A 27,196-nucleotide genomic window follows, 5' to 3' on the forward strand; every position below is an offset into this window, starting at 1 on the left:
TCCGCTGAGCTGGCAATGGTTATTTGAACCCCTCTACTACGTCAAGTTGTAGTGAATAAATATGAGGCCAAATGTGACAATAAGCCAGTCTTTCTATTAAAATGTATTCATTATACATGGGTAGCTAGCTAAACGCTAACTTAGCATTTTCTTTGGGGCTTTCCCTTCTGAAACAAGGGGAGACATAGGCTGATTGTGTATGTTTAGTGTCCATGTTATTCAGCTGCTCAAGCTGCAGCTTTACCTACTCGTCAAAGTCTGGCGCACATTGTGGGGGCCTGGAACTCCTCTGCAGAGTCCGCCATGTTGTGCCTACAGTAGCCCAAAATTGACAAACCATACACTGGCTTTGAATAGGGCCATTTGTTTTTCAAGTTGGCCAAAATAGGTCCACTGAACGTTTGGTACATGAGAGAAGTTTCAGTTGAGTGCAGTCTGCAACCTAAACACTAGATGCCACTAAGTCTACACACTAGACTGATAAAAGACAGAAAATTGAATTCTAAACTGCTGGACTTGGGAAAATACAAAGGAGGTTGTTCGCCACAGTATCGGGGAAATCAAGGAACAGCAGTGTAAATGTGTTTTTGACCACACACCTTGTGCATCAGATAGTAATAGGTAAGAGAACATTTATTTGATAGCTAACCAATAATAAAATAGGACACTATGCCAACAGACCCTGCACCAACATTCTATTCAAAGGAATGTAGATATGCACAAGTCTAACCAACTGAAGAACTGTGGGCTCAAGCTAAGAATAACAACTATTGCCCACTGCTTGGACTGACTGTCCCTGAATGATGTCATTAAGTGCACATAATTTTTCCGAAGGCTCCTCAGACAGTGAGCGTTCCAGCAAACTGATGCAAATAACAAGGCATTTTCTTCACTGTGCAAAGCAACTCACCTTAACGCCATCTGGCTTCTTGTTGAGCAAACTCTTGGCTGCTGTAGAAAGAAAGAAAGAGACAAACACTTCAGCATGAGAGTTCACAAACACAGTCCGGAGCCTGAGGCTACGCTAACATGCAGCAAGCATATCAGTCAACTGTGCTTATCTTCAAACTCCAGGTGCAAAATCCAACTGCAAGATCCATAATGCAATGCAATAGATGCTCAAAATGGCATCTCCGTTTATGCAATGTTGTCCTCCTACTACATACTAATTCACATGTGAGGGGCTGAAGGGTGGGTGGTTGATTGGGTGTGTATTTAGCAAAGGGATGAAAGGGGTAATCTACCTATCTCCAACAGACCCACACAGCATTCTCAAACTGACATTTGCACACATACACATGCACTTAACCACCAGCACCCACACATACAATCCCACCACTCTTCTCGCACTGTATTTCTCACGGTTCAAAAAGAATCCAAACTCTAGATTGCATTTCAAAATGCATGCTGCATCCTTGTCTAAATTTCATTCTAATCTCATCTTGGCACTTTTGCAAGCAAGAGGTTCAATTTTGTCCTTTTGAATACCAAACACCTCATCTTCATGCATGTGTGATTGGCTATTAGGAGAGTAAGTAAGGCCTAAACATCACAGTTATTCACTTGGGCTCAACCCCACATATTTCCCTGTCATCCCAAAAATCTTACCTCAAATGGAAACCACAATCCAAACAAAAGAAGGAAAGAAATTTGAAAAAGGAAGAAAATGATGAATAAAAAGAGACACAAATGCACTAATGCATTTTACTGTAGAATGAAGAGAGAGAGAGCAGGCTAGTAAAAGCCTGAAAAAGCAGAGGTAGGTCAAAGGAAATGCATGCGAAAAGGTATGATAGAGCGCAAAATTGAGATAAAGTGAGAGAGAGATAAAGAGAGATGGCTCTGTTTACCAGTGGCGCCTTTGCGCCAGAATCATCTTTGTTGGCATTAAAATATAGGTTTAAATGTATCTATTATATATTAAAGGGATAGTTCAGATTATTTTAGGAGTCTTTCTGAGGTACTTTTCCATAGTCAGTATATTACCCAAAGTAGGTGGCAGTCAGCACACTGTTTAGCCACCTAAAAAAAGGCCCACCTAATAACTCAGTATCAATTTAAGTGAGTGTTCAATTATAAATATTTTCACAGCTTGACCTTGTTGTGAGACAACACTTACCTTTGGCACTACATTTTCTGTATCCCTACCATAAACTGTATATAAAGATGGGCGACGTAATAGCAGTAGTAGTAGTAGTTTATTCTGAACGTGTGAGAAAAACATGTACAAAAGAACAAGAGACAATCATAAAGTAGTGGACAGACATAGAAAATGCATTACTAAAGAAGATGTGAAAAATGTAAACAACACATCACAATTAGATACGCATATCTGAAAAGTAGTGAGAAGAAGTACTAACTTACTAACATATCTCCAATTAAACCCACAGCAAAAACAAAACAAAGTTAAAATATCCCAGCTACTGCTGCTGCCATCTTGAGCTGGTGACATAATTTGCGAGCCAAAGAATGCAAAGTAGCGATCACAAGCTCCCACCCATACTCCCTTCTGACCGATCAGGAGCAGCGCCATTGATGGCTAGCACACCAATTGGCACACACAGCTGTCAACCATGATGTCAAATCGCCATTTTATGGGATCAAATAATTAATTAAAACCAAATTCATCAGAAAAATAAAACACTGTGACATACATTGACATGATAAGAACTATAGAAAACACCTTAAGAAATTATTTATTTGATGTGTACTGTAAATTTTAAGTTTGGCCAATGTCCCATGAGCTTTCATGGAGGGCCTATGACCTACACTGCAGCCGGCCACTAGGAGACAATTGAGATGTTTTGGCTTCATTTTTCAGGTCATTCATCTGCCCACTTTGTCATCCATCTTTACTTACAGTCTAGGGTTTCTAAACATGAGCACAAAAGAGCCGCACACTGTGTCAGACTTTAGGAAGTTCATGGAAGAGACAACAAATAAAATCAAATTTAAAAATGATTGATTATGACAGCGATAATAAAATGCCATTCATTGTGAAGAAAAGAGGATATCTTATGCAAGGATTGCAAAAAGAGAGAGAGGAATACATCTGTTCCATGGTTGTGGAAATGTAGTTCCAATGGAAAGGGTGGTCTGATGGCGAGCTACAGCGGTGAAAAAGTTCTCAATATAGCTTCCACTTAAACTGATTTTTTTTTTTGGGGGTTATGAGTGGTTAAAATATGTTTTGTTGGTGGCCACCATCTACAGCAGTACGTAGTTTAGCTTCAGTGGTGGTACCCCCCATTTGCTTATTTACTTCTACTGTAGGTAATACACAGACTATGGATTTGTACATCATAGGGCCCCACTTCAGACACTTCCAAACTATCACTTTAAGATTTATATCTTAAATGTATAAGATATGTTTGGGTAACCATCTCTTGGACACCAGGCAGAGCGAGACATACCTGAGAAGTTTCTTGTGACCAGCAAAGTGGTCAATATGGCTCCCTGCATTGACAGAAAAGAAGGAAAGAAGAAAGTAATGGTGATGGAGGGAAGGAAGGAAGAAAGAGACAGAAATAGAAAGATTGATTAGAAGGTTATAGCAAGAAAGAAGAGCACAGCAAAAGGGCAACTTGAAGGTTATGGGAACAAGTCATCATTTCTAAGTTACCCTGTTAAGTCTTGAGTGAGGAGGACAGAGAAAGGGGGAGAGAGAACGATGGCTGGACGGATTGTTCTACATAAATAGAAACATGAAGGATTGCCAGACATCTCACCTTGAGTTTCCTTCTGGCGTTGAATTTCTTCAGGCACTCCACAGTCTCCTGCCTGTGCATCATGGAAGCTACAGTGGACCGTTGCTGCAGGGAGAAGATCAGAGGATTTGAGGATTAAGAAAGAATGAAAACAATGGATGGAAGGAGTGTGTGCATGTGTGGACAATGAGACCATGTGTGAAGCGTTACCTACAGTAGTGTATCATTATAAGTGTGTGGGTCTTTATTCCCATGTCTGCATACGTATCTGTTTATGGGTGTGTGTGTGTGTGCCACATACGCAGATCCAGGGATGTTTGAGGGCCTCTGCGGCAGTGATGCGTTTACTGGGGTTGATGGTTAGCATCTTATTGATCAGATCTTTGGCCTCAGGAGTTACAGTGTCCCACTCTGGGGACGGGAACTTTCAAAAAACAACGAGCATGTCAAACACTCATTACACCGACAAAGTTAATAGGGACAAAATAAAGCATCCTCAGACGTTCTTTTTATAGCAATGTTAAGGAGAGGAGGAACTAAAACCTTGAAAAAAAACCAAAACAAGTGAAGAGAACCTTCAAAAGATAGAATCAAAAATAGAGAAAATAAATGTATTCCAGATGGCGTGTGTGTGTTATAGGACTGTCACATTCTGTTTCATTATTTACATTATTTTAATGGCACTGGCACACCATCAATCCATTTATGGTTTTCTTCAGCAAAAATCTATGAACAATTTTGAATATGTGATTTTCTCTGCAAGGTTGGAAACAAGAATGATAATGTTCCCTTCAAAATAAAACTTTGAAACACTGTTTTCTAACTATTTAAGATAAACCTTAGTTTTTTTCTCTCATGCAACGGGGCCAATGAAGACATCCAAATTCATATCCATGGGGACGGAAAAACTAAATATTCAATCTGTAATGATCTGTCCAAACATGGAAACATGGAGCTGTGCTTAACAGTAGTCATGACAACGAACCATCTGAGAAGTAATGTGTGAAAGCATTTTGTGTTTAAAACCAAATTATGGATAAGCATGAGGCTGTTTGTTTGACATTTAAAAATACCTCTGCCTAATGTTAACGTTACCATGGCAATAACTCTGAAAGTTGTCTGTTCGCTAATCAACAGTGCTAATCAAAAGTACAGGAAGACCAAGAAAGACCAGAAAACTTCCACAGTTTTGGAGTTGCTTCATAGTCCCATAAATTATGTTGGACCCAAGGGACCTCTACTTTGTGGCATAGTTTTATGGCAGCTAATGTTAATTATGGAATGAATGTAATGTTATGATTTTCCCAGGGAATAGAGTGGTGTCAGCAAAGAGACAACTGGATGTCAGACTCCATGTAAAATGAAATATTAGAAATTTTGGCATGCAGTCGAGAGATATCGTGTCTTAAGTGAGGGAGTACACTCTCTTTGGACCAACTCTAGGTAGAACCACCAATGTCAGTACGTCTGAGCAGTTTTACTGTCTTTCCTTTTGGCATATGCACAAAAAATGTCATCAGTAGCACCCCTCAGCCAAAATAAGTTCCTGTGAGCATGAAGTCCAATGTTTTTTAGGATCAGGCTATGTGGCTTGCGTTTAAATTAAAACAAAGTAGATATTAGTTTTTATTCTTTCAAACATTTCCAGGTTTGTACTAAATGTGTGTGAGTGCTTACATCATAGGCCCCAGCCTTGATTTGTTGGTAAAGGCGGTGCTGGTCCTCATCCCAGAAGGGAGGGTATCCCACCAGCAGGATGTATAAAATCACACCTGGAAGGAAGTGACATGGTAAGATAAGCATGTTAACAGCAAATACCAACACACTGTAGAACTGTAAAAACTATATTATTCACCAAAATTAACACTGCACAGAACACTTGAAACAACACAAAGCTGCAGAACACTCATCTGCACACACCTGACGGGCTCGGACAAAGCCACTGACTAAGGCTTTAGCTCCAGCGTCAAGTTCATTCAAACAGTTGCAGTGAGTTGCAGTGAGAATTTGAATGTTATTTACCACAGGCCCACATGTCCACTGGCTTCCCATATGGGTCTTTCCTCAGAACTTCCGGAGACAAGTAGCCTGGGGTGCCGGCAAAACCTGGAGGAGTGATATGGAGGGAGGGACGAGATGTGGAATGGTAGGCCGGAGTGGGCAATTCAGTGACCAGGTTGCTTCTCAGCTAACTAAATGAGTGATTGATTGATCGACTGATTGGTCGGTTGCTTGACTGACCAACTGATTCAGGTTGAAAAATGGGTGGATGAATACTCACCAAACCATGCCTGCTGGTCCCCCTGCACCTCGATAGCCAGCCCAAAGTCAGCCAACTTGACCGCCGCCCCCTTCAGCTTACTGGCCAATAGAAGGTTCTCAGGCTGGGGGGGGCGGAGTCAAACAGGTTAGAGGTGAGAGGTCACACGCTCTGGGAACAAGCCGCCCACAGACACAGATCTAAAATCAGATTAGCCGAAACCAAATCCTAATCTGAATTATTAGGGGTCAACGATGCTAAACTGCTCTTAAATCAGTGTCTGAGGCAACTCCCTTTCTGCCACACAAATGACAGAGAAACAGAAATGTGCACGGGACCAAATCTCTACGTGACAAAGGACTTTCTTTTTTTTTCACGCTGGAGCTGTGGACTTGCTCCCACAAGCCTCATGGATTCTGAGAGAGTGAATTGGTAGCAGACACAATGTACTTGTGCACCAATCCACTGTTAAAATCCATGAGTAGGAACAAAGTGCACACTGCAGGGAGAAGGATACAGGAGGAAGGGTGTGGTGTACAGGAGACGTGGGTGTAAAAACAAGTGACTCAGCCACATATGGGTAACGACAAACACACACAGCACACTAACACAGTTTAGCACAATCATAAGTATATGCAAGCCCCCAGCAAGCACACATGTGCACACATTCTCAGACACACACACACACATACACACACAAACAGACACAGGTGCAGAAAGGTCTTTGCTAACCTAAGGCCAGTTAGACAGTGTGCTCTAATGAATAATACATTTTTTAACATTTAGAGACTCTAAACGCAGACAGCCTGTGAGCAGTCAGTTTATGGCAGACATATGACTCAACAGGACACTGACAACTGGACAACATCTACATAATCACTTGCATAATGATGAATAAACCCCCCTGATTACGAAGCATCTGAAAAGTTAAAATCACCTCAGAAAAGGACATGTTCTCCAAATAGTCAACAGATTGGAATAAGCCACCATGGTTATTCTTTTTTTTTTTTTTTTACTAAATGTTTGCTTCCGCACAGTTACATGTTCACATTTGAGCTTTCCTGCATTCTCTCCCCTTTTCCTTCCACATAAAAACCCTCTTGGGAATCTATGAGAATACAGACCACTGTTAGAATATTCATGACCTTGGAAAATCTTCCACATCGCAACATAATTTTTTACATAACTATGCAAATGGTGATCATTCCTGAGGTTCAGGCTTGTGATTGCTCCTATTCTGGTCACTGTCACTGTGGTGCCACACTACTACAGTACTACACGATCTCACACACAAAGATGCTAGCATGCTCACTGCAACATTAGAGGTAACGTTAGAAGGGGATCCTTATTCTTGACATAGACAGGACATGTGGGATTTTTCAACCCTGAGCCTCCTTTCCCATGTTCTTGTGTCTATGTGGTGAATGGAGACAGCAATTTTTGAATTTTTTCCAGTACTGAGTGATAAACAGGCCACAATGTAATCCCTGGGGGGATATCAGGCTACTATCTGTCCTGTGTCCTGTCAAAATAAAGTAAAAAGGCCCCCAAAAAATCTTTCAACAAAAAACAGTGTGATCCCAGTGGGCAGTTGTGTAACAATCATTTACATAAAAAAGGTGTTTGTTTTTGTCACTGGCAGGCTCTGATTGTTTTTAGACATGTCTGACTACATTATGAAGAGGACTCTGCAGAGAAATTTGCTGATCTTTTTGTTATTGTGACCAACTTGAATCTCACAAGAGGAGACTTGTTGCAAGAAAACTAGGATTATCACTTTGTAGTTGTATGCTTCTGTGAACCCATCAAGTTGCATTTAAAGCTTACATTCATGTCTGTTACAGTGCTGGACCTTTGACAGATTAGTTTAGCCCTGAGTTCAAATAGATGTTTGTGCCAAATTTTGTGATAATCCTTCGAGACCTTCTTGAGATATTCATGAATAGAGACCAAGGTCCCATTTACCTTGACCTTTGCCCACCAAATTTTAATCAGTTCATCCTTGACTCAAAGTGGATGTTTGTGCCAAATTTGATGAAATTCCTTTAACGTGCTCTTGAGATATCATGTTTACAATGATGAGAAGGGCGTAAGTTCACAGTGACCTTTGACCACCAAAATCTAATCAGTTCATTCTTAGGTCAATGTTGACATTTGCACCAAATTTGAGGAAACTCCTTCAAGGCAGAAGTACAGTAAGCATGGTCTAGTCTTGACAAAAATATTTTAAAAGTTTTTTCTGACTATTCAGCCGATTTCGACAATGCAGAAAGGTCTGCAAGATTTCTGACCGAGACCTTGAGTAAAACTCAATGAAAAGAAGGAATAACATTTCAATATGCTGTATTGTCTTGTTTGTATTGTTGTCCAACACTTATAATAACAATGCAAGCCTGTCAGTGGCAAAAACAAGCACTTTTAGTGGACATGAAATTGATGGTGCCCAATTGCCTGTTTGCTGCTGTGGTTGCAGTGGTCTCTCTCAATACTGGACCAATTGAAAAAAACGGACATTTTCATTTGTCACTTAGACATAAAAACATGGGAAAATAAGGTCCAGGCTCAAAAATACCAAAGTTACCCTTGGAATATCGACTCAATTTACAAATCTAATGTAACCATATAGGAGCCAAGCTGTAAGTCTTTGCAGTTTGGTAGCTTAGAATCTAATTCTGCACACCAGAATTGCAGCAGATTTGAAAACTTTGGTCACAGTCAGATCTGCTTTGTTAATTGTTGAAAGATTTCAGGGCTTCTACAGGGAAGAATTAGAAGACAATTATCCTTTTGTAAAGGGTAAGGACTGTGCGGGGAGTCACTAGGTCTTTCCGAATGTTGCCACCTGTTGTACAGAGTCAGGACTGAACATGCCTGCAGCTGCTCTGCAGTCATACAAACCTTCAGATCCCTGTGAACGATCCCATTAACATGGCAGTGATGGACACTCTCGAGGATCTGCTGTATGCAGTGGCTGATGGCGAAGGAGTGATGAACAAGCACGGGATTGGGATGGAACAAATAAGAGACAGAAAATGAAAGGAGGAAAGGTGGAGGAGAGAAGATGAGGAATTAATTAAGGAGACGAGAAAAGGGAACAGTCTTGTAACAATGTCTGAGTGTCCCTCTCATTAGGCCTCTTATGTGTGATGCTGTTTTTTGACAGGTGAGATAAAGTCACATGAAGGTATGCCATTTTTCATAAGATTTAATGTGTGTGTGTTAACAGATACGCACACTATCTTTCCCTTTCTCTCTGTCTCTGGGGAGGAAGTATTTCAATGCAAAGCTGGCACTGTAAGGTAGGCTGTGTATGATTAATACCGCAGGCTATATGTCGTTAATCACCTTTATAAATAACTCCATGAGATGCCTCAGAGACAAGGCAGCTGTATCACACCTCTGAGAGGACCATATGTGAAACACACAAATATACACGCAGAGATGCACAATGGCTGCTGTGCTCAGCAGTGTGTGTGTGTGTGTGTCTGTGTCTGTGTGCATGTGTCTGTGTGCGTGTGTGTGTTTGTGTGTGTGGGTGTATGTTACCTGGCATCAGCCTCACTGTAGTACTCCCTGGCTACGATGTCCTCGAACAGCTCTCCTCCTGTCACCCTGCGGAGAGACAGAGAAAATATTATAGTGCTTGTGTTTCTATCGCTCTGTATCACTGAACAAAACACTCATTCACTGTTTTTGAACGGCACTGAATCACAGACACACACATGCCTTGTATTTCATAGACCACTATACACACAAGATATAGTCTATACACCTACAAACAATTAGCTGAAGCCATGTACCTGTGTGTTTTAATGTTTCTACTCAAAGTCGAGCTGCAATGATTAGTCGATTGATTAATTAGTCTTGGGCAGCACGGTGGTGTTGTGGTTAGCACTGTTGCACTCTTGACCCTCACAGCAAGAGGGTCCCTGGTTTGCTTTGGTTGGAACGGGGTTCGGTCCGTGGGCAGGGGCCCTTCTGTGCGGAGTTTGCATGTTCTCCCCGTGTCTGTGTGGGTTCTCTCCGGGGTCTCCGGCTTCCTCCCACAGTCCAAAGACATGCAGCTCAGGTTGATTGGTGACTCTAAACTGCCCTTAGGTGTGACTGTGAGCGTGTACGGTTTTCTGTCTATATGTGTTGGCCCTGCGATAGTCTGGCGACCTGTCCAGAGTGTACCCCGCCTTCTGCCTGATGACAGCTGGGATTGACTCCAGCCCCCCGGCGACCCTTACGAGGACAAGCGATTACGGAAAATGAATGAATGAATGAATTAGTCTTATTATTATTGTAATTTCGCAGCTTCTCCACAACATGAGCGTTGTAGAAACACCAATTTTTTTTACCATGAAACTGCAGTATTCAGCGTTTTTACCGGTTGAATTCAGCGGGTCTGTTTGTTCTGGAGGAGAAGAGACCTCTGTGGATAATTAATCTTCTGAGTATTTGGGTCTTTAAAAGTTATCAGGGGAAAAAAGGTGCTTGAGCTGTGCTAGTGACCCATCTGCGACGAACCAAACAGCACAGGAGAAACATTGGTTCGTGACATTAAACTGCTTTATTAGTGTGCGGTGTGTGTTTGTTTTGGACAGGAAGAGACCTCTGTGGATAATTTGGCTCCTGCTAAAAACGTCTGGATTTTAAGTTATTGGAGAGAAAAAAGGTGAGCACACATTAGCAGGTGCAAGGCTCGTGGCCCGTCTTCGACATGCCAAACAGCAAGTTCAGTCACCGGCTCCTCCACTCCCTATAGCAAGATACTAAACCCAAAATTGCTGGTGGCACCTTGTTTGGTAGCCTTGGCTACCAGTGTATAAATATGTGAATTGGTGAATGTGGAATGTAATGTAGTACAGTGCTTTGAGTGATAGAAAGACCAGAAAAGTGCCATAAAAATGCAAGATGTACAAAAAGCCGGTCCAACCAAATCCTTATTCAAAAGCACAGAAAATGTGAAAGTTGATGTCACATTGTGGTTTTTTTTTCATTGTTTTTTTTTTTTTTGCACTGGGTGCAATCTTTTGGGGATCACGCTTTCATGCCTGTGCGTGCAATGATGGTCAAGCAACAGTATTTGGACAAACTAATAACAATAAAAAACATAGATCTATATGACTTGGCAGCCCAAAGCTGGATTACAGACCTCGATGCACAACTTCCACAGACACTATAAACTGTCTCTTTTGTAGACAGAATGCCACACTGTGGTAATAAAGATAGCAGAGCATGTAACTCACAGGGCGGCGCCCCTGTCCAACACGACCTGATGTACCTACACATTCTTTATAAGGACAATTCTCTACACAGTGTTATCCTCTTATAAATACACCAGTTAGAAGGGAAAGCGAAACAATTGACAGGGAACGTGTGTGTGTGAGAGAGAGAGTGTGTTTTACTCACAGATCAAACACCAGATAGTGGAAACCCTCCTCTGATATGCTGTCATGGAGTCGTACTGTCGAGGAGATTTAAGAAAAACACAAACACAGGACAGAAAAGGAAAAAGAGACACGCAAAAAAAAAGTCAAATGAAACAGAAAGCAGTGAGTACTTCAATACATACACTGTCAGTGCTCATTATTCACACATTACTTTGTGCTTGTGTGCCTCAGAGATGGCTTGTTAGTTGTCAGGTGTTTAGAAATAACGGTAATGTGCAAAGAAGCAGTGAGAAGCACAAAGTGTAAATCAAGTACCAACATGAGTTTGCAATGCATAAAATATACCTCCACTTAAAGCGATGATTCATGTTGTTACCAAGAGTGAATGCACTCTGAAAAAGTTTCTTAGCACAGATGTCATCCCCATAATCACTGTGATTACTGTAGGTGAAACCTTTAAGAACAACTAAATTATACCGTACATAGCTATTTACAGATTTAAAGGAAAAAGCCACAGCCACAAGCTATATAATTTTGGTTCATGAAATTGGCTGTTGCCATAAGTATTCATTAGATAAAACATCTTGATAACCCCAGGAACAAAACTGCCACAGTAACTAACACTGAAAGAAAAATAATGGCTTCAGTGTTTTTTGACTGTCAAGCCAAATGTGTTACTGGTGAAAAAAATAATTAAAAAAATAAAAAAGTAATACTACACTTGCAAAATAGGTTTTCATGAGGTAATATATAATATATGCATAAAAACCATCATCAATGATTTGACCTATGACACCAAAAAACACTAAAACTGTAAGCCTTGTATTACCCTAAACGGCTATATAGGTGATGCAAAGGCAAGAGCAATGTTTGTTCTTCTTCAGTAGGAGGAACACTGTCCTGTTTTAAAAGTAGTAACAGATGACATTAATAAAATAATTTCTTTGTTGTAATAATAATTAACTTCATTTGGTTTGACCTGAAAAAGGATTACTTGACATCATCATCATCATCATCATCATCATCATCAACATCATCATCATCATCAATGACCTTGCTGTCGTCATTGTCATATTATCAATTATTTTGTCATCATTCTCAAGTACACTATTCACCATAATGCGCTTACTGTGGTTTTCCTTGTCCCAATTGAATCCTAAATCTCTGTGATCCCAAGACAGGGTGCAGTAACTACTTTCATTGCAGTTTATGTTAGGTTTTGGTGGCATTTTTGTTGTTTCTCTAATTTTTTCAACGTATTTTCTGAAGAACGGAATGATGATGAACCAGAAAAGTTTGACAAAAGATGTCTAAAGTTTTTTTTAAAGATCTATTTTTTGCCTTTATTGAATAGGACATCGTGAAAGGGGGAGAGAGAGGGGACAACACGTAGCAAGGGGCTGTAAACCGGACTCGAACCCACGGCCGCTGTGGCAAGTACACTGCTTTCATATATGGGGCGCCTGCTCTATCCACTGAGCCACTGGACATCCCATATATAAAGTTTAAATTTCAGTCTTGACTCAGTTTTGACCAAACTTTTAATTACTGCGGGTAGTCTTTATGAGGCCGAATTAGCCTTGTACTATTTAGATCAGGGAAATGGTTAATGATTTGTTCATCCATATGTTGACATTTAAATCAGCACCTGAGGGCTCAACTCTGAGAAAGTAATATTAAATTGAATCATACTATGTGAAGTAAATATTAGGGCTGAGCAATATATAATATCTCCGGCTTGCTACATCACTATCTCCTTTTAATTCACTTTTGAAGACTTATTTTTATCGGGAGGCATTCCTATAATTTCTTTTTAAAGGACTATTTTTTGTACCTTGTACCTTGTTTTTGCTTTTGCTTTTTTAAAATTTTCCTGTGTATTTTTCTTATATTTTTCCTTTGTGCTGTGTTTTAAAATTTGTCCTGTGTGTTTCTTTTGTGGTTTTAAGTGTAAAACACTTTGTAACATTGGTATTATTATTATTATTATTATTATTATTATTATTATTATTATTATTATATCAACATTACATTGATATTATGATTAAGACTAGATATCACCTGAGATTTTGGATAAGTGTTGTCTTTCCCTGAATTTAAAGGCTGCATTACAGTAATGTGATTTTCAGTTTTCCAATTTCTATTATTTGCCTTTACACACTTACTCATTACATGAAAGAACCATACAATATAATTGCAATATAAATATCAAGATATGTGGCCAAAAATATTGTGATACTCTATTGTCTCCGTATTGCCCATCCACACATGATTAATCATGTTTAACACTTGGATTTAAAGCCAGTGAATTAATGTTTTTCCTTTTAATTCATTTGAACATTTAAATAATAACTAGGAGAAAATACAAATTTGGGACTGTCTTTCACAGTGGGTCTTGATTCTTGCAGCTGAGCTGTTTCAATCGGAGGTATTAACATACACAGGAAATGGTACTGACATTAGGAAGTCAATAATGCCATCAATGCAGACTAAGCATTTTGCCTCTAATACTCAAGAATTGTCCTCTACAGTTGCTAAGAAGTCTCTCCAATATATCATTAATGGTCACATTTTTTCCTGCTTAACAAGATTTCTTTTTTTTTAAGATTTTAAAGCAAGGGAGTCAAAATGTGCAATCATGGTTGTTCTTTTCTTTGAAAACTGATTGGAATGGCAGCTGTGGTGCCGAGTTGATTGAAGAAATCTGAAGTAATGACAGTGAAGAAAAGAAAGACCATGACTGAGCGGATGAGGGTGAGAAGACCAAAAGAGGAGAGACAGGTTCTATCAAAAGAATAATGAGGAGGAAAGAGTGTAAAGGGTCAGTGGTTGAGAGAGAGAGAGGGCGTCTGAACCCTGTGTCTTTCTGATGATTCAGCTGGGAGAGCACACAGATACATCATCATTAGATACCTGTACACACACACACACACACACACACACACACACACAATTGTCTCCCTCATAACTGTGTCTACAAGATGAATAGCCATAGCAGAAATCACCAGGGACCTGAACAAAATATGCATGTTTTTTCATGTTTGTATCGCGGTGTGTGTGTGTGCATATTTTCACATCGAGGACTCGTAGCTCACCAATGTTGGGGTGCTTCAGTAAACGACAAATCCTTGCCTCCCTCTCCAGCTTTTGATGATCTAAAAGACAAAAACAGGAGACACAAACACAGAGACACACAGAGACGGGTTATTTTTAATGCTCTTCATTTTATCCCGCTATGATTGGCTTTCTGAATCAGCTAACATGAAGTTGGCTGCAAGTTAGTTTTGACACAATGGAGGACACAGAGCTGTGTTTGAGCATCGTTGTCAGCGTCAGGGTGTGTTTGTGTACTTGACATCCACGCTTCTGTATGTATGTATGTATGTGTATGTGTGTGTGTGTGTGTGTGTGTGTGTTGGCTTTGTGTCAGCCCCACTCTTTTCCTTATCAGAACTGAAATGCTTGACAAAAATAATGTGACCTGATATGTGCTTGGTTATGTGCCACAAACAGGCAGGCAACAGTGGACAACAAACAGAGAGAGCAGCCAGAGTGGATTCAGATTGACCTCCAGTGTCGGGCTTAATATGAGCTCCTGCAACATGCCTGTAGGTTCCCCTCTGCTGCCCTGAGCACAAAATAATCCCGCAAGGATACAAATGGCATTTAATTTCATGTCTTCTAGGGGTAAACACAAATTAAAATGGAAAGATCATTAGGTTTTTCTTGGTCTTTACATTTCTTTTTCATTTACAGCAGACTGAGTTGACTGATGGGATAATATAGAGCGACAGTATGCCTGATAAAACTAAACTATACACTTTCATATACATCGTATACTATACATACAATATTTTTTTCCCCTAACTTTACAGCAAGACTAAAAATGACAATTTTTCTTCCTTTTAGTTTTTAATTACATTTTGTCTGGAATGAATAGTAAAATATTTTAAATGAATAAATAATATGGTAAGGTAAGTTAGCATGACTTCTAACTAGCTTGCAATGTGTTATATCTGCCTATACCTCAGGAATTTTATCACCGCTTAGAGTAACATTATAATTCCATTATAATGCATTATAATATGATTATCATAATATGCTATGATTTTTGCAAAAACAATATTAGTGAGTGATGAGCAATTATGAAGAATTGTGATACTCAACCTTGTGAGTCAGTAAAAAATGCTTCATAATGTGTTTTGATTATTGATATCAATCTTATTATTACATCTGAATATTTATGAATATTCTCGACTTTAATTATACAGTGCTATGAGGACATTATAATGCATATTGGTTGTAATGCATTGTAGACATGGCTGTCACAGAGTGTTAACCAAATTTTTTCATATAATGTTCAGACCAAGTTAGTGATCTCAGGATGTATTATATTTTTATTCAAATTGTTTTTTATTGAATTTTCAAAAGACTGTAGTAAGGAAAAAAAAACAAAAAAAAAACAGAACAGTTTAAACTAAGAGCAGGTAGACACAATTGCATGGATACTATACATGGATCCCATCTCCAGCGTCATTTGTAATATATGTACATACGTAAAGTACTTCTTGGGCAGTTTTTTCCTTTTGCTTCAATTTGTTACATTTTCAATAGTCAACCCATGTACAGATACATGTCAAAAAAAAAAAAAAAAAAAAGAAGAGAAGACAGAAGAGAAGGGGGTGTTGTGGAGAGCTACTGATCTAAGGTGGTTGCATCAAATTCACTTGTAAAGTATTCTAAAAAGTCTCGCCAAATTTTTTTGAACCTTTTAACAGAGCCCTGAATTGTGCATCTGATTTTTTCTAGCTTAAGAGACGCCATCACCTCACGGACCCAACGTGAATGGGATGGGGGTGTGGTGGATTTCCAACCAAAAAGGATGAGTCGGCGGGCTAGTAATGTTGAGAATGCTATGAAGTCTGAATGATGTTTTGATAGCCCGCTGTTGCTATGGGTAACCCCGAATACTGAGATAACTGGATCTGGCTCGATTCTTTTTTTACACATATGGGAGAATGTATTGAAGATCTCTGACCAGAATGTGTGTAGTTTTGAGCATGTCCAAAACATGTGTCCCAGAGTGGCAGGGGCCTGGTGGCATCTAATGCAGTCTGGATCTGAACCGGGGTATATCTGGGCCAGTCTGGCTCTACAGAGGTGCAGGCGGTTGAGTATCTTAAATTGAGCCAGTCCGTGCCTAACACAAATTGAGGATGTATGTACTCTTTTGATAGCTCTTTGCCAGGTTTCCTCAGAAAGCTCCATGTTCAAGTCTTCACCCCACCGTTCTTTCAAATGGTGAAGAGAGTTACCTTCCATGTCCTGTAAAATATTGTACAACTGAGACACACAGCCTGGTATGTGGGGCTTAAGCTTCAAACATTCATCAAGTGGGCAGGCTGGAGGTATGTGCGGGAATGATGGAAAATACATACGAGTGAAATTGCGTATTTGAAGGTACCTGAAGAAGTGGGGCTTAGGTAGGTTGTACTTTTTAACGAACTGGTTAAAAGAGCCAAACAATCCATTAATGAATAGATCTCCCACACAATGGAGACCCTTCCCAAACCATGTCCGAAAAGCTGCATCTAGCAAGGAAGGTCTAAAGAGGGGATTGGCGATAAAAGGCATTGACACCAAAGCTTGCGTAAGGCCAAAGTGTTTACGAAATTGGGTCCATATACGCAGAGTGCCTCTCACAATTGGATTGTCTGTATGAGCCCCCACTGCTAATGGTAATGGGCCACACAACATAGATGCTAAGGAGACTGGTGAACATGCTTGTTGTTCCATGAGAGACCAAATTGGACCTTCCCCTTTCACAAAGGTATTGTACCAGACAGTCACTTTGTGAATATTGGCTGCCCAATAATAATATAAAAAGTTTGGCAGCGCTAGACCTCCATTTGTTTTGCGTTTCTCCAGTACAGATTTCCGTACACGTGGTATGGTCTTATTCCAAATGAATGTGCTAATATATTTGTCTAATTCTTTAAAATATGATTTCGGCAAAAAAATGGGAACTGTCTGGAATAAGTATAGAAATTTTGGTAAAATAACCATCTTAACTGAGTTAATACGACCAGCCAGAGATAATGGAAGCGTTGACCAGCGATTGGTATCCTTCCTAGCTTGATCTATAAGTGGTCTAAAGTTAGATTTAAGAAGGTCTTTATAATGGCGTGTTACCTTGACTCCTAAATATGTTAGTGGACCAGTTGTGACTCTAAATTCACATGAATCAAAGGACATCGCCAATGCTTGACTATTAATGGGGAATAATACACTCTTTGTTAAATTGATTTTATAGCCTGAGGCCAAACTAAATTGTGAGATTGTGTCCAGGCACTTCGGAATAGAATTTTCAGGATCTGATATAAAAAGCAAAAGGTCGTCCGCATATAACGAGACTTTATGGACTTCGCCCCCCCTGTTGATTCCCAATATTTCATTGTTTTGTCGCAGAGCTATAGCCAATGGCTCAATGGCAAGATTAAATAGAAGAGGGGACAGTGGACAGCCTTGCCTCGTTCCCCTATGGAGGATGAAATACTCGGAATCGATATTATTGGTCCTAACAGATGCCTGTGGCATAGAGTACAGTGTTTGAATCCAAGAAATAAAAGTCGGGCCAAATCCAAATTTGTTTAATGAATTAAAAAGGTGTCCATATTCAATTCGGTCAAAAGCTTTGTGCGTCCAATGAAATTACTATCTCTGGAAGTTGGGTCGAGTGTTCAGAGTATACTATATTAAAAAGGCGGCGCAGGTTATGATACAACTGCCTGCCCTTTATGAAACCCGTTTGGTCAGAGTGCACAATAGTTGGTAAAACAGATTCTAGTCGTAGAGCCAGGATTTTTGTAAGTATTTTATAATCACATGTAAGTAGGCTGATTGGTCGGTATGATTCGCACTTGATTGGGTCTTTATCTTTTTTCGGTAGAACAGAGATTGAAGCCTTGGTCATAGATGAAGGGAGCTTTTTTTGTTTAAGCGATTCTGTGTAAACAGAGCGTAGGAGTGGTGTCAGTTTACTGGCAAAAGTCTTATAAAATTCAATGGGGTAGCCATCTGGGCCTGGTGCTTTTCTATTTTTCATTAGTTTAATTGCTTGGCCAATTTCAGCGTCAGATATTGGCTCTTCTAGGCTGGACTTATCTTCGTCATTAAGGGTGGGCAAGTCCAGATTTTCTACAAAATTGTTTGCATGACAACTCTCTGAACTATATAGGGAGGAGTAAAAATTTTTAAACTGATCATTAATATCTTTCGGGTCTGATTTGATGGTGCCATCAGTGGCTTGTATTCCTGTAATATAATTGACAGCCGAGAATTGGCGTAACTGATGAGAAAGCAGCCTACTCGCACGTTCTCCATGTTCGTAGTGGCTCTGTCTTGATTTTAGAAATTTCTCTTCAGCCTGTTTAGAAGCAAGAAGATCGAACTCTGTCTGCAATGCAATCCTTTTCTTACGGAGGTCTGTCGATGGTGAGTCAGAGAGTTGTTGATCAACGTCATGAATAAGCGTGGTTAATTCTGTGAAGCGTCTTGACCTGCTTTTGTTCAGTCGGGATGTGTATTCTATTATGTGACCCCTCAAGTATACTTTTAGTGTTTCCCATAAGCTAAATATGTTGGTATCTGGCAGCTGGTTAGTTTCAAGGAAAAAATCAATCTGAGCCGAAATGAAGTCCACGAAGTCCCTTTCTGTTAAAAGTGTGGGATTAAGACGCCAGTTGCGTCTTGTGGCTACATTGTTCTGGAGCCTAAGCTCCATAATGACTGGTGAATGGTCAGAGATGACTATACTATCATATCTACATAACTTAACAAGTGGGAGCATTTTTTGGTCTATAAGGAAAAAATCAATCCTTGAATATGTCTGGTGTGCAGTAGAAAAAAAGGAATACTCCTTCAGTGTTGGATTTTTAAATCTCCAGAGATCTACCACACCACTGGACTGGCAAAACGTCTTGATAGTATGAGCAGTTTTGGAGAGAGGGCCTGCTGAGATTTTAGAACGGTCAAGAGAGGGTTGCAGGACAGTATTGAAGTCTCCTCCTAATATCAAGTGGTGTGTGCCTGACTCTGGGATGCAGCTAAACAGATGCTTATAGAAGTCAGGGCTGTCCCAATTAGGGGCATAGATATTGACTAAAACCACTGGAAAGTTATACAACCTGCCCTGAACAATAACAAAGCGCCCATTTATATCAGCTACTACTTTTGAAGATGCAAACTGCACATTCTTCCCAATCAAGATAGCTGTTCCTCGACTTTTAGAGTTAAATTTGGAATGAAAGACTTGTGATACACAACCTCTTTGTAATCTGGGAATATCTGACGTACGTAGATGTGTTTCCTGTAGAAATATTACCTCTGCCTTAAGTTTCATCAAGTGGGAAAATACTTTGCTTCGCAGGTGATTAAGTCCCTCACATTCCAGCTTACAAATTTTGTTGATGTTCTATTCAACCCATCTGGGGAAGCCATGGGAAAAGGGGACTGACTGATGTCCGGAAAGATTCACCTGACAATAGATCCACATCTCTAACCCTGGGGAGAAGGGGGGGTGGGAGAGAGAGAGAAAGACAAAGAACAAAGCGAGAGAAACAGAAACAATAACACAAAACACATAAAGAACCCCTGAAGTAACACGTAACCCCAATTGCTGGCCTCTCCCCAACTGAGAGGCTGCACCCTCCCTCCCTCCTAAGCCATTATGAAGAAACCTGTTCAACATCTTACCTATCGGGGCTGAGGCCCCATAAGAACCTTTATGTGCCAACAATTTAGCTTAACAGCTGTAACATTTCAAGTCAAGGAGACCTTTTCAGTGTGTGCAAGATTAGTGTCTATATTCATAACCATGAATATGTGTGTGTGTGTGTGTGTGTGTGCGTGTGCGTGTGTGCGTGCGTGCGAGTGTGTGCACGTGCCCATATGTCTGTGAAGTCGATGATGTATGAATGTGCCCGAGTCTGTGCAAATGAAACAAAATCAAAATATGTGTAGGTATTACAGTATGAAAGCTCACTAACTAGCCACTTGTTAGCAGGTTGACCTCATGTCATATTACTCCATAAAACAATATTGTATAAGAATATTATCCATCCCCGGTGACCCCAATCAATCATTAATCAAGAAAGCCAATATCAGCAGCAGTATATATGAACCAATTCGGTGTCACTGTAATTAGCCTTGGCATTCACAAGGGGTAAAGCAAGCTGTACTGTATGACATAACATCCTATAACAGTTGGGGTCAATTGTGTGAAATTTAAACAAACAAAAAACTAGGTAACAGTGACCCTGATTATTGAAAAAGTTAAATGGCTCTACTATCAGCATCATGGGCTTATTATGTGAAGAGATAAAACATGTCACTGTTTGTGTATTACCATCCACAGCTTCACAAAAAAAAAAAAAAGCTCTTTACTTAACAGCCAGACCTTCGCTTACTGTCCAGTTAGAACAACACTGTAAAGGAAACTATCTTACTGAGTAGTTTGATGGCAGAAGAGGAATCAACAAAAATATTTCCTAAATAATTTCAATGTCTTTCCTGTCAGCCATACCTGCGTTTTACCTCAGATTGCCATGGCAATCTCAGCATAGACTGGCGGAAGTGTCTGATTCCTGTAGGGATTATGTGTCCGTTGAGAGTTCTTTTACAAACGCTTCAGCTTTGACTGGATCCGTGAAGCTTCTCTGCACTCCATCCCGCGTTGTAATCCTCATTTTAGCTGGGTACCACATCCCGTATTTGGACGCCCTCACAACGTTGCAGAAGTTGTCTCACCTGCTTGAATGCAGCCCGCTGCCGTGCCACTGCCTGTGTGTAATCAGGAAAAATCCGAATCCTGTCCCCATGCTCGGAGATCAGATTTTGTGCTGCAAGTGATTTGCGCAGGATCGCTTCTTTTTCCTGGTAATAGTGACACTTGATCACAAAGGCTCTTGGTTGCTGCCCTTCATCCGGAGCTTGTTGGAGGGTGCGGTGTGCTCTGTCTAAAACAGGCGGTTTATCCAGCTTCAGTGCATTCTGTAGTATTCCAGCAACAAATGTAGTTGGGCGGGTGCCCTCTTCACGCCTTTCTTTGATGCCGAAAATGCGTAAATTGCATCTCCGTGATCTTGCCTCTAAATCTTCTGTTTTTGCCGTGAGACTCACCACTTCTTTCCTCAGCTGGGACACCTGTTGCTCCAGTTCAGTAATGGTGTCAGAGTGGCTGTTGGCCGCAGCTTCCAGGCTAGCGGTGCGCTGCTCCAGAGCGTTAGCCCTAGCGTTAGCATGCTCAATGGCCGTTTTCATTTCGTCTTTAACAATGCTTATTTGCTTGCATATCTCGGCGTTCTGAGTCTCCGCTTTCTCGTCTATTTTTGCTAGCAGTTCGGCCTTCAAAGACGTAATGGCGTCTAGTATAGCTGATTGACCGGAGTCCGTGCTCTCTGCAAGCTCTGGGGCCTTGGCACCGCTTCTCAGATCCGGCATCTTGTTTTGTCGAAAAGTCGTAGCAAGATGGAATAAAAACTCGCGTTTTCAACGTCTTTCAATCTACGCTTTGCTTATAAGACACCCAATCTGTCACACAGATGCGTGAGTTGGGCTCCTTGACATAAATAAAGGTTAATATGGGGGAGCTCAGAGACGTGCGTCTACATCTCTCCGAGGCTCGTCTATCATCGTCAGGATGTATTATATTTTTGCAAAAAAATGTCGCAAATCAGTGAGTTGTTAAAGGTCCAATGTAGGATTTAGTGACATCTATTGGCAGACATGATATATATGCTCTCATTTGTTTATAATCAACTGAAAACAATTGTTAGCATTATCTTAGAATACTCTATATATATCTACATACAGAGTCTGCCATGTTGTTCTACAGTAGCCCAGAATGGACAAACCAAACACTGATAGGGCCACTAAAGCCTACACACTCAGCACACTGGAGAAGTTTCACTTCTGCTACCTCATCGATATATGCCACTAAAGCCTACACACTGGACCTTTAAATGAAAATTTCATAACTGCATTCTTGCATTTCTGTACCTATCACTTGATGGAGTGCTGTACCTTGATTGGGCAGGTATTGAATTTAATGGATTAGCTAAAAACAGACCATAAAACCTGCCATTCCTGATTTTTTTTTTTTTTTTTTTGGCCACTGACATCTAACTTTATACAGTTAACATGGTAATCATATTTGGAGTTGTGTATCTGACAGCGTGGTGAATCTAAAGCCTGCAGACTGTGAGATTTTTGCAATCCTATAAGTTTAGTGCAAGTTACACTCTGTGACATGGATCCAATAAACTTGGGTACAACATCAAGTTTGATGTATGCAGACTTTTTTTTTTTTTTTCAAAATATTGGCAAACACATTTTATGGCAGTTAGTGATCAAATTTATAAAGTTATTTTGACAGCAGCGCATGTAGGTGCAGCAGCCTGTAGCTCCTCAAATCCTTGCTACTTTTTTGCTATATTTTTCATTTTTTTCAACTCCATGGCCCCTTCTGCTGAAGCACATCAGGAAAAGTTGTGTGGAGTTTGGACTGAATGCAGCAGACCGTGAGAGGATCCCCCCTAAAGGCATACGCAGAGTGGTCAGTCAGACCAGAGAAATGAAACCGGCATCAGGGTGAGGCTGACCTGACTTGGACTGAGAGCTGTTCCTCTACCAAGCCTTCCTCTGGCTAATGTCTAATCGCAGGAGTATAAAGTGGATGAGATGTGATTGAGACTCACTTAACAATGGGAAATCAGATACTGCTCTGCGTACATCTTCACAGAGACATGTGAACATCCCGGATTAAGCTGTTGCACTGAATAGACGGACCATGTTGGGAGCCATAAGGACACAAGACTCTGATGCAAATTCAAAAAAATGCACTGCAGTAATTGAACGATGCCACCAGCAGCAACATGCCCAAAGAACCAGATGGAATTTTCATAGTAGTTGCTGATTTTAATCAACTCATACTTCAACTCCAAAGATGTAGCAGGATCAAGTACAAATGAAATTTCTTTTTTTTAAACTTTGTTTTAAAAGTGACTAATATATCTACCTTCTACCTTCTTCTTTCTTCTGTACGATGACGTAACCTACTGAATTGCAGACTATGACCTACATCTATCGATGTCAATAAGCAAGAACAAAAGGCCAAATTTGCACGCCAGTTTTGCAACAAGAGTTCAGAGTAAGTATTAGCATCTATTAGCATTTAGCATGCACTAGCAGATAGAGAGAGTTTTGGTTGGTCAGTAGACATAGGTCGTAACAGAAGTCACACAGTGACATTCTCATCCCAAATTTCTGACACTGTTAGAATTTTATCCCAGGCTGTCTTTGATCGCACAACAGTGACAACAACTGTCTTTGAACCTCTCTTACTGGGCGACGTAGGACTAATGTTTCAGAGCCAAGTCCAAAGATATTGCCACATTTCTTTCACAATGGTCATTGTTCGTCTGAGACAGCCCAAAATCACAGTGTTTACTGGGCTTGAGTCCAATATTCACTCTCTTTTAGCTTTGTTTTTGGTCTCCACCAACTCCTGAGGGAAATATCTTGCTGTTTAGCTACAAAATGCTCTGTTGTGTTCACCTTTAAGTTGCTAACTATCTGCAGTTTGGAGTTTTTTCACCAAAAACAGCTGCCTTTTATCGCCAAAAACAGCACTATGAGGGTGGCGAGAGTGTTTGGGAAAACCAATACAATCAGCTGAAAATAACAAAAGTATAGGTAACATATTCTCTACGTATTGTTATGTTATTGTTATGTTTTATTCTTAACACACCACAAGGGATTAGTAGTGATCACTGTGAACCTATACTTACGCCAGGGACCTTTAACTTAAATACTGTATATTCTGCTTCTCTATATTGCTTACATGCTTACAAACAGGAAAACCACTGAATTTCATGAGCTGGGCACAACTTCATTTTCAAGGAAGGGCAGAAAGGACAACAGGTATTAGGGCTACTGTACTTCCTTTTGGCCACAGACAGACTAGTTGTATGGCAACCCTCAGAAAGCATCTTGAGACCAGACTGATTTTATCTGACTTTGTCAAAGAAGAAGGGACTCCCAAATCTCCCCGTCAAAAGACACTAAAGTCCAGTGACTCTGATTCAGAAAAACTGAGTAAGAGCAGCAGTCGTTATAATGAGTGGTGCAGCACAGCATTGAGGCGACCCATTTCAGTTTTGCCTCGGGACACAGAGCAAGAGCAAGAGCGAGAGAGAGAGAGAGACAAAGTGAGGGAGAGAAAGAGGAGCAGCGGGTTCAACTTTTTTTTCTCCAAATAAAATAGGACGCCTATTTTTCACTCTCATCCATGTCTCCTTCCTCTGCACTTCTTGATGCTATGGAAACTGTGGACTCAGTGCAGCTCAGAGGAGAGACCAACAAAGAACACCAGGCAGCTTGTTCCCGTTATAGATACAAGTATGTCTTTCTTTGTGTCGATGTAGCGCATCTATAGGAAGCGACAAGCAGACGCACAGACAAACTTAGGGCCGCAGTATACTTTAAACGAAACAGAACTTGGCGTGCTCTCAAATGTTCTGTGATAAAAAAAAAAAGCCACTAGAGTACAGGACGTTCACTGTGACTAAAAGACTGTTCCTCCACACCAGAGGGTGGAGTCTATCAGTCGCAGTGGAAGAGATGAAGCCAGAAAAAACTCCCAACAGTGAAATGCAAAGCAAATACACGGTGAGCTGCGGCAGCACTTCAGTTCAAGCTAAAAATGCAGGAGGAAGAGGACAAACAGGACAAACAGATCAGAAGATATTATATTTGCACGTGATGTCATAAAAAATCAAACAGTTTAAATTTTCTCCCATCCCTCCATCCAAGTATAAAAAGTAATCCCTCAAAAAAAATCAATAAACATATTTTTTTTCTAGGAGTAAAATATAAGTAGATCACTACATTTTTCATAAAAAAATGTTTTAAAGATGTTTTGGCGCCTGTAAGTAAAACTGACCAAGCCATATGATCAGACATTGCCATAAATGATAAGCCATTTACTTAAAGGATAACTTTGATGTCTTTTTTTTCCCACATGATTTTGAAACAGGCTGCAATGTAACCTCTGTTGACAATTGAGCATTGTCAATTCATGTCCATTAAAAGTACTTGCTTTTGCCACTGACAGGCTCAGATTGTTATTCCAAGTGTCTGCCAACATTTTGGAAATATTGTCAAATCCACCAGACTTCTCTGAAAGAAAGTAATTTTATCATCATAAAACACCACTCATGCAAAGTAGACAGAAACAAATTATGGAGAGGATCCTTTTAGATATAGACCTTTTTGTCAAAGAGTGAGATCATTTTTGTATAACCAGAAACAGCTATGAAATCACTGTTAGCAAAGCCACCGACTCTAAATAAATAGCGATTTTATTGTCGTAAAACACATTTCATTCAAAATCAACAAAAGCTAAATGAAACTCACAGAAACCATGGTAGTTTGTCTTTCCACTGTTTTAACAATCATCCACTCTGCTTTGGTTGAACTGAAACCTTAATTTACCCAGTTAGATGTGAAAATATGCTGGCTCTACCCATGCGTAAATTTGGAGTCTGGTGTGTTTGGTGATAGCGATTTAAGGGCTGTTTCTGGCTAAACAAAAAGGATCTTACTCTCAAACAAGAAGGTCTGTCTCTGTAGGGATCCTTTACATAAGTTGTCAAAACATTATGATAACAATCTGAACTTAACTCTCAGTGGCATAAACAAGCACTTTTTGTGGACATACATTAAAGGTGTATAAGTGCCCCATGTGGTTACATTGCAACTGATTTCACAACTGCCAGTTGCAGCGGTCTTGCTCAATACTGGACCAAATTCAAAAACTGTTATTCCCACTTGTCACTTAGATGCCAAAACAAGGATGGAAAAAAACAAACTTGCCCTCTGAGTTGGAAAGGTGGCAAAGGCGTAAATACACCAGAGATTAACTCGAAACGTACACACCGTGCATAAGGTAAAGCACAACTAAAGATGGAGTAAATCAACATCACAGGTGGTGAAGATGACCATGTGAAAACTTCTGAGAAGAAGCCTGCATCCGCTGCAACAAATAGACCCCAGTGCTGCTCTTTTGTGTGGTCCCAAACCTGCCATATTGCCTGTGAGAACTTGCCAATTGCTTTGTTTGAAGTACACTGCCAGCTTTACAGACACACACAACAGTAGAGAGGAAGACCAGCATCCTGACAGGCAGAGCCAGAAACAAGGACAGCTCAGCCATTATTTCATGATTAGCAGGACCCTTTGAGCAAGGTCACTAATCTCCCCATCTCTGCCTCAGTCTTGAATGACACATAATCTCTTTGGCTCTCTCTCAGTCTGACACACAAACTGTTTGTCCTTTGCTGTGTTAAAAGATTATGTGTATGTATTATGTAATTTTAAGATTTTTGTTTTGGTTAAATATCAGTCCTTTTTTTTAGCTTCAAACTGCACTGCATTGTTAAAGTCATAGAAATATGGCCGAAGTACATGCTTTTTTCTCCCCATTTTAACTTTTACACAAAATGTTTGTATCATAGTGCACATAATACATACATAATCTACTCTAAAGATACCAATGTTTGTATCCAAAAAATCAGATGCTCTGTGTTCATTTCAAATATTCTCTCTGGCTTATATAATAGCTCCATTTCATAAGTCGTTATGACAGCATTCTACAGCGGACATATTACTAGAAAGCATACAGTGCACTGCTGAAGTTAAACCGGTTCACATTTTTAGCCTGCAGCCTTTCTCCTACGTACTGTAAAAATATCTGGCAGCCCACACAAATACATAACCCTTCACTAAAAAAT

General features: G+C 40.2%; 1 protein-coding gene across 13 annotated transcripts in view; it reads right to left on the reverse strand.

The window, feature by feature from the left end:
• Positions 1-27,196, reverse strand: part of LOC121941940 (calcium/calmodulin-dependent protein kinase type II delta 2 chain) — a 64,102-nt gene that overhangs the window by 11,864 nt on the left and 25,042 nt on the right. For 9 of the 13 annotated variants that reach the window (XM_088075375.1, XM_088075372.1, XM_088075379.1 and 6 more), the window contains exons 3-13: positions 14,441-14,500; positions 11,365-11,419; positions 9,514-9,579; positions 8,866-8,938; positions 5,989-6,091; positions 5,730-5,813; positions 5,385-5,479; positions 4,009-4,131; positions 3,729-3,812; positions 3,414-3,456; positions 911-951 (exon numbers count right to left, since the gene is read on the reverse strand). In XM_088075375.1, the coding sequence (XP_087931501.1) occupies positions 911-951; positions 3,414-3,456; positions 3,729-3,812; positions 4,009-4,131; positions 5,385-5,479; positions 5,730-5,813; positions 5,989-6,091; positions 8,866-8,938; positions 9,514-9,579; positions 11,365-11,419; positions 14,441-14,500 (827 nt within the window). The remainder of the gene's footprint in view (positions 1-910; positions 952-3,413; positions 3,457-3,728; positions 3,813-4,008; positions 4,132-5,384; positions 5,480-5,729; positions 5,814-5,988; positions 6,092-8,865; positions 8,939-9,513; positions 9,580-11,364; positions 11,420-14,440; positions 14,501-27,196) is intronic. The other 4 variants (XM_088075376.1, XM_088075374.1, XM_042484971.2 and 1 more) reach the window with 1 other exon arrangement.

Source organism: Plectropomus leopardus, chromosome 3 (assembly GCF_026936395.1).
Source record: "Plectropomus leopardus strain MGB_pleo_1.0 chromosome 3, ASM2693639v1, whole genome shotgun sequence".
Taxonomy (NCBI): Eukaryota; Metazoa; Chordata; class Actinopteri; order Perciformes; family Serranidae; genus Plectropomus; species Plectropomus leopardus.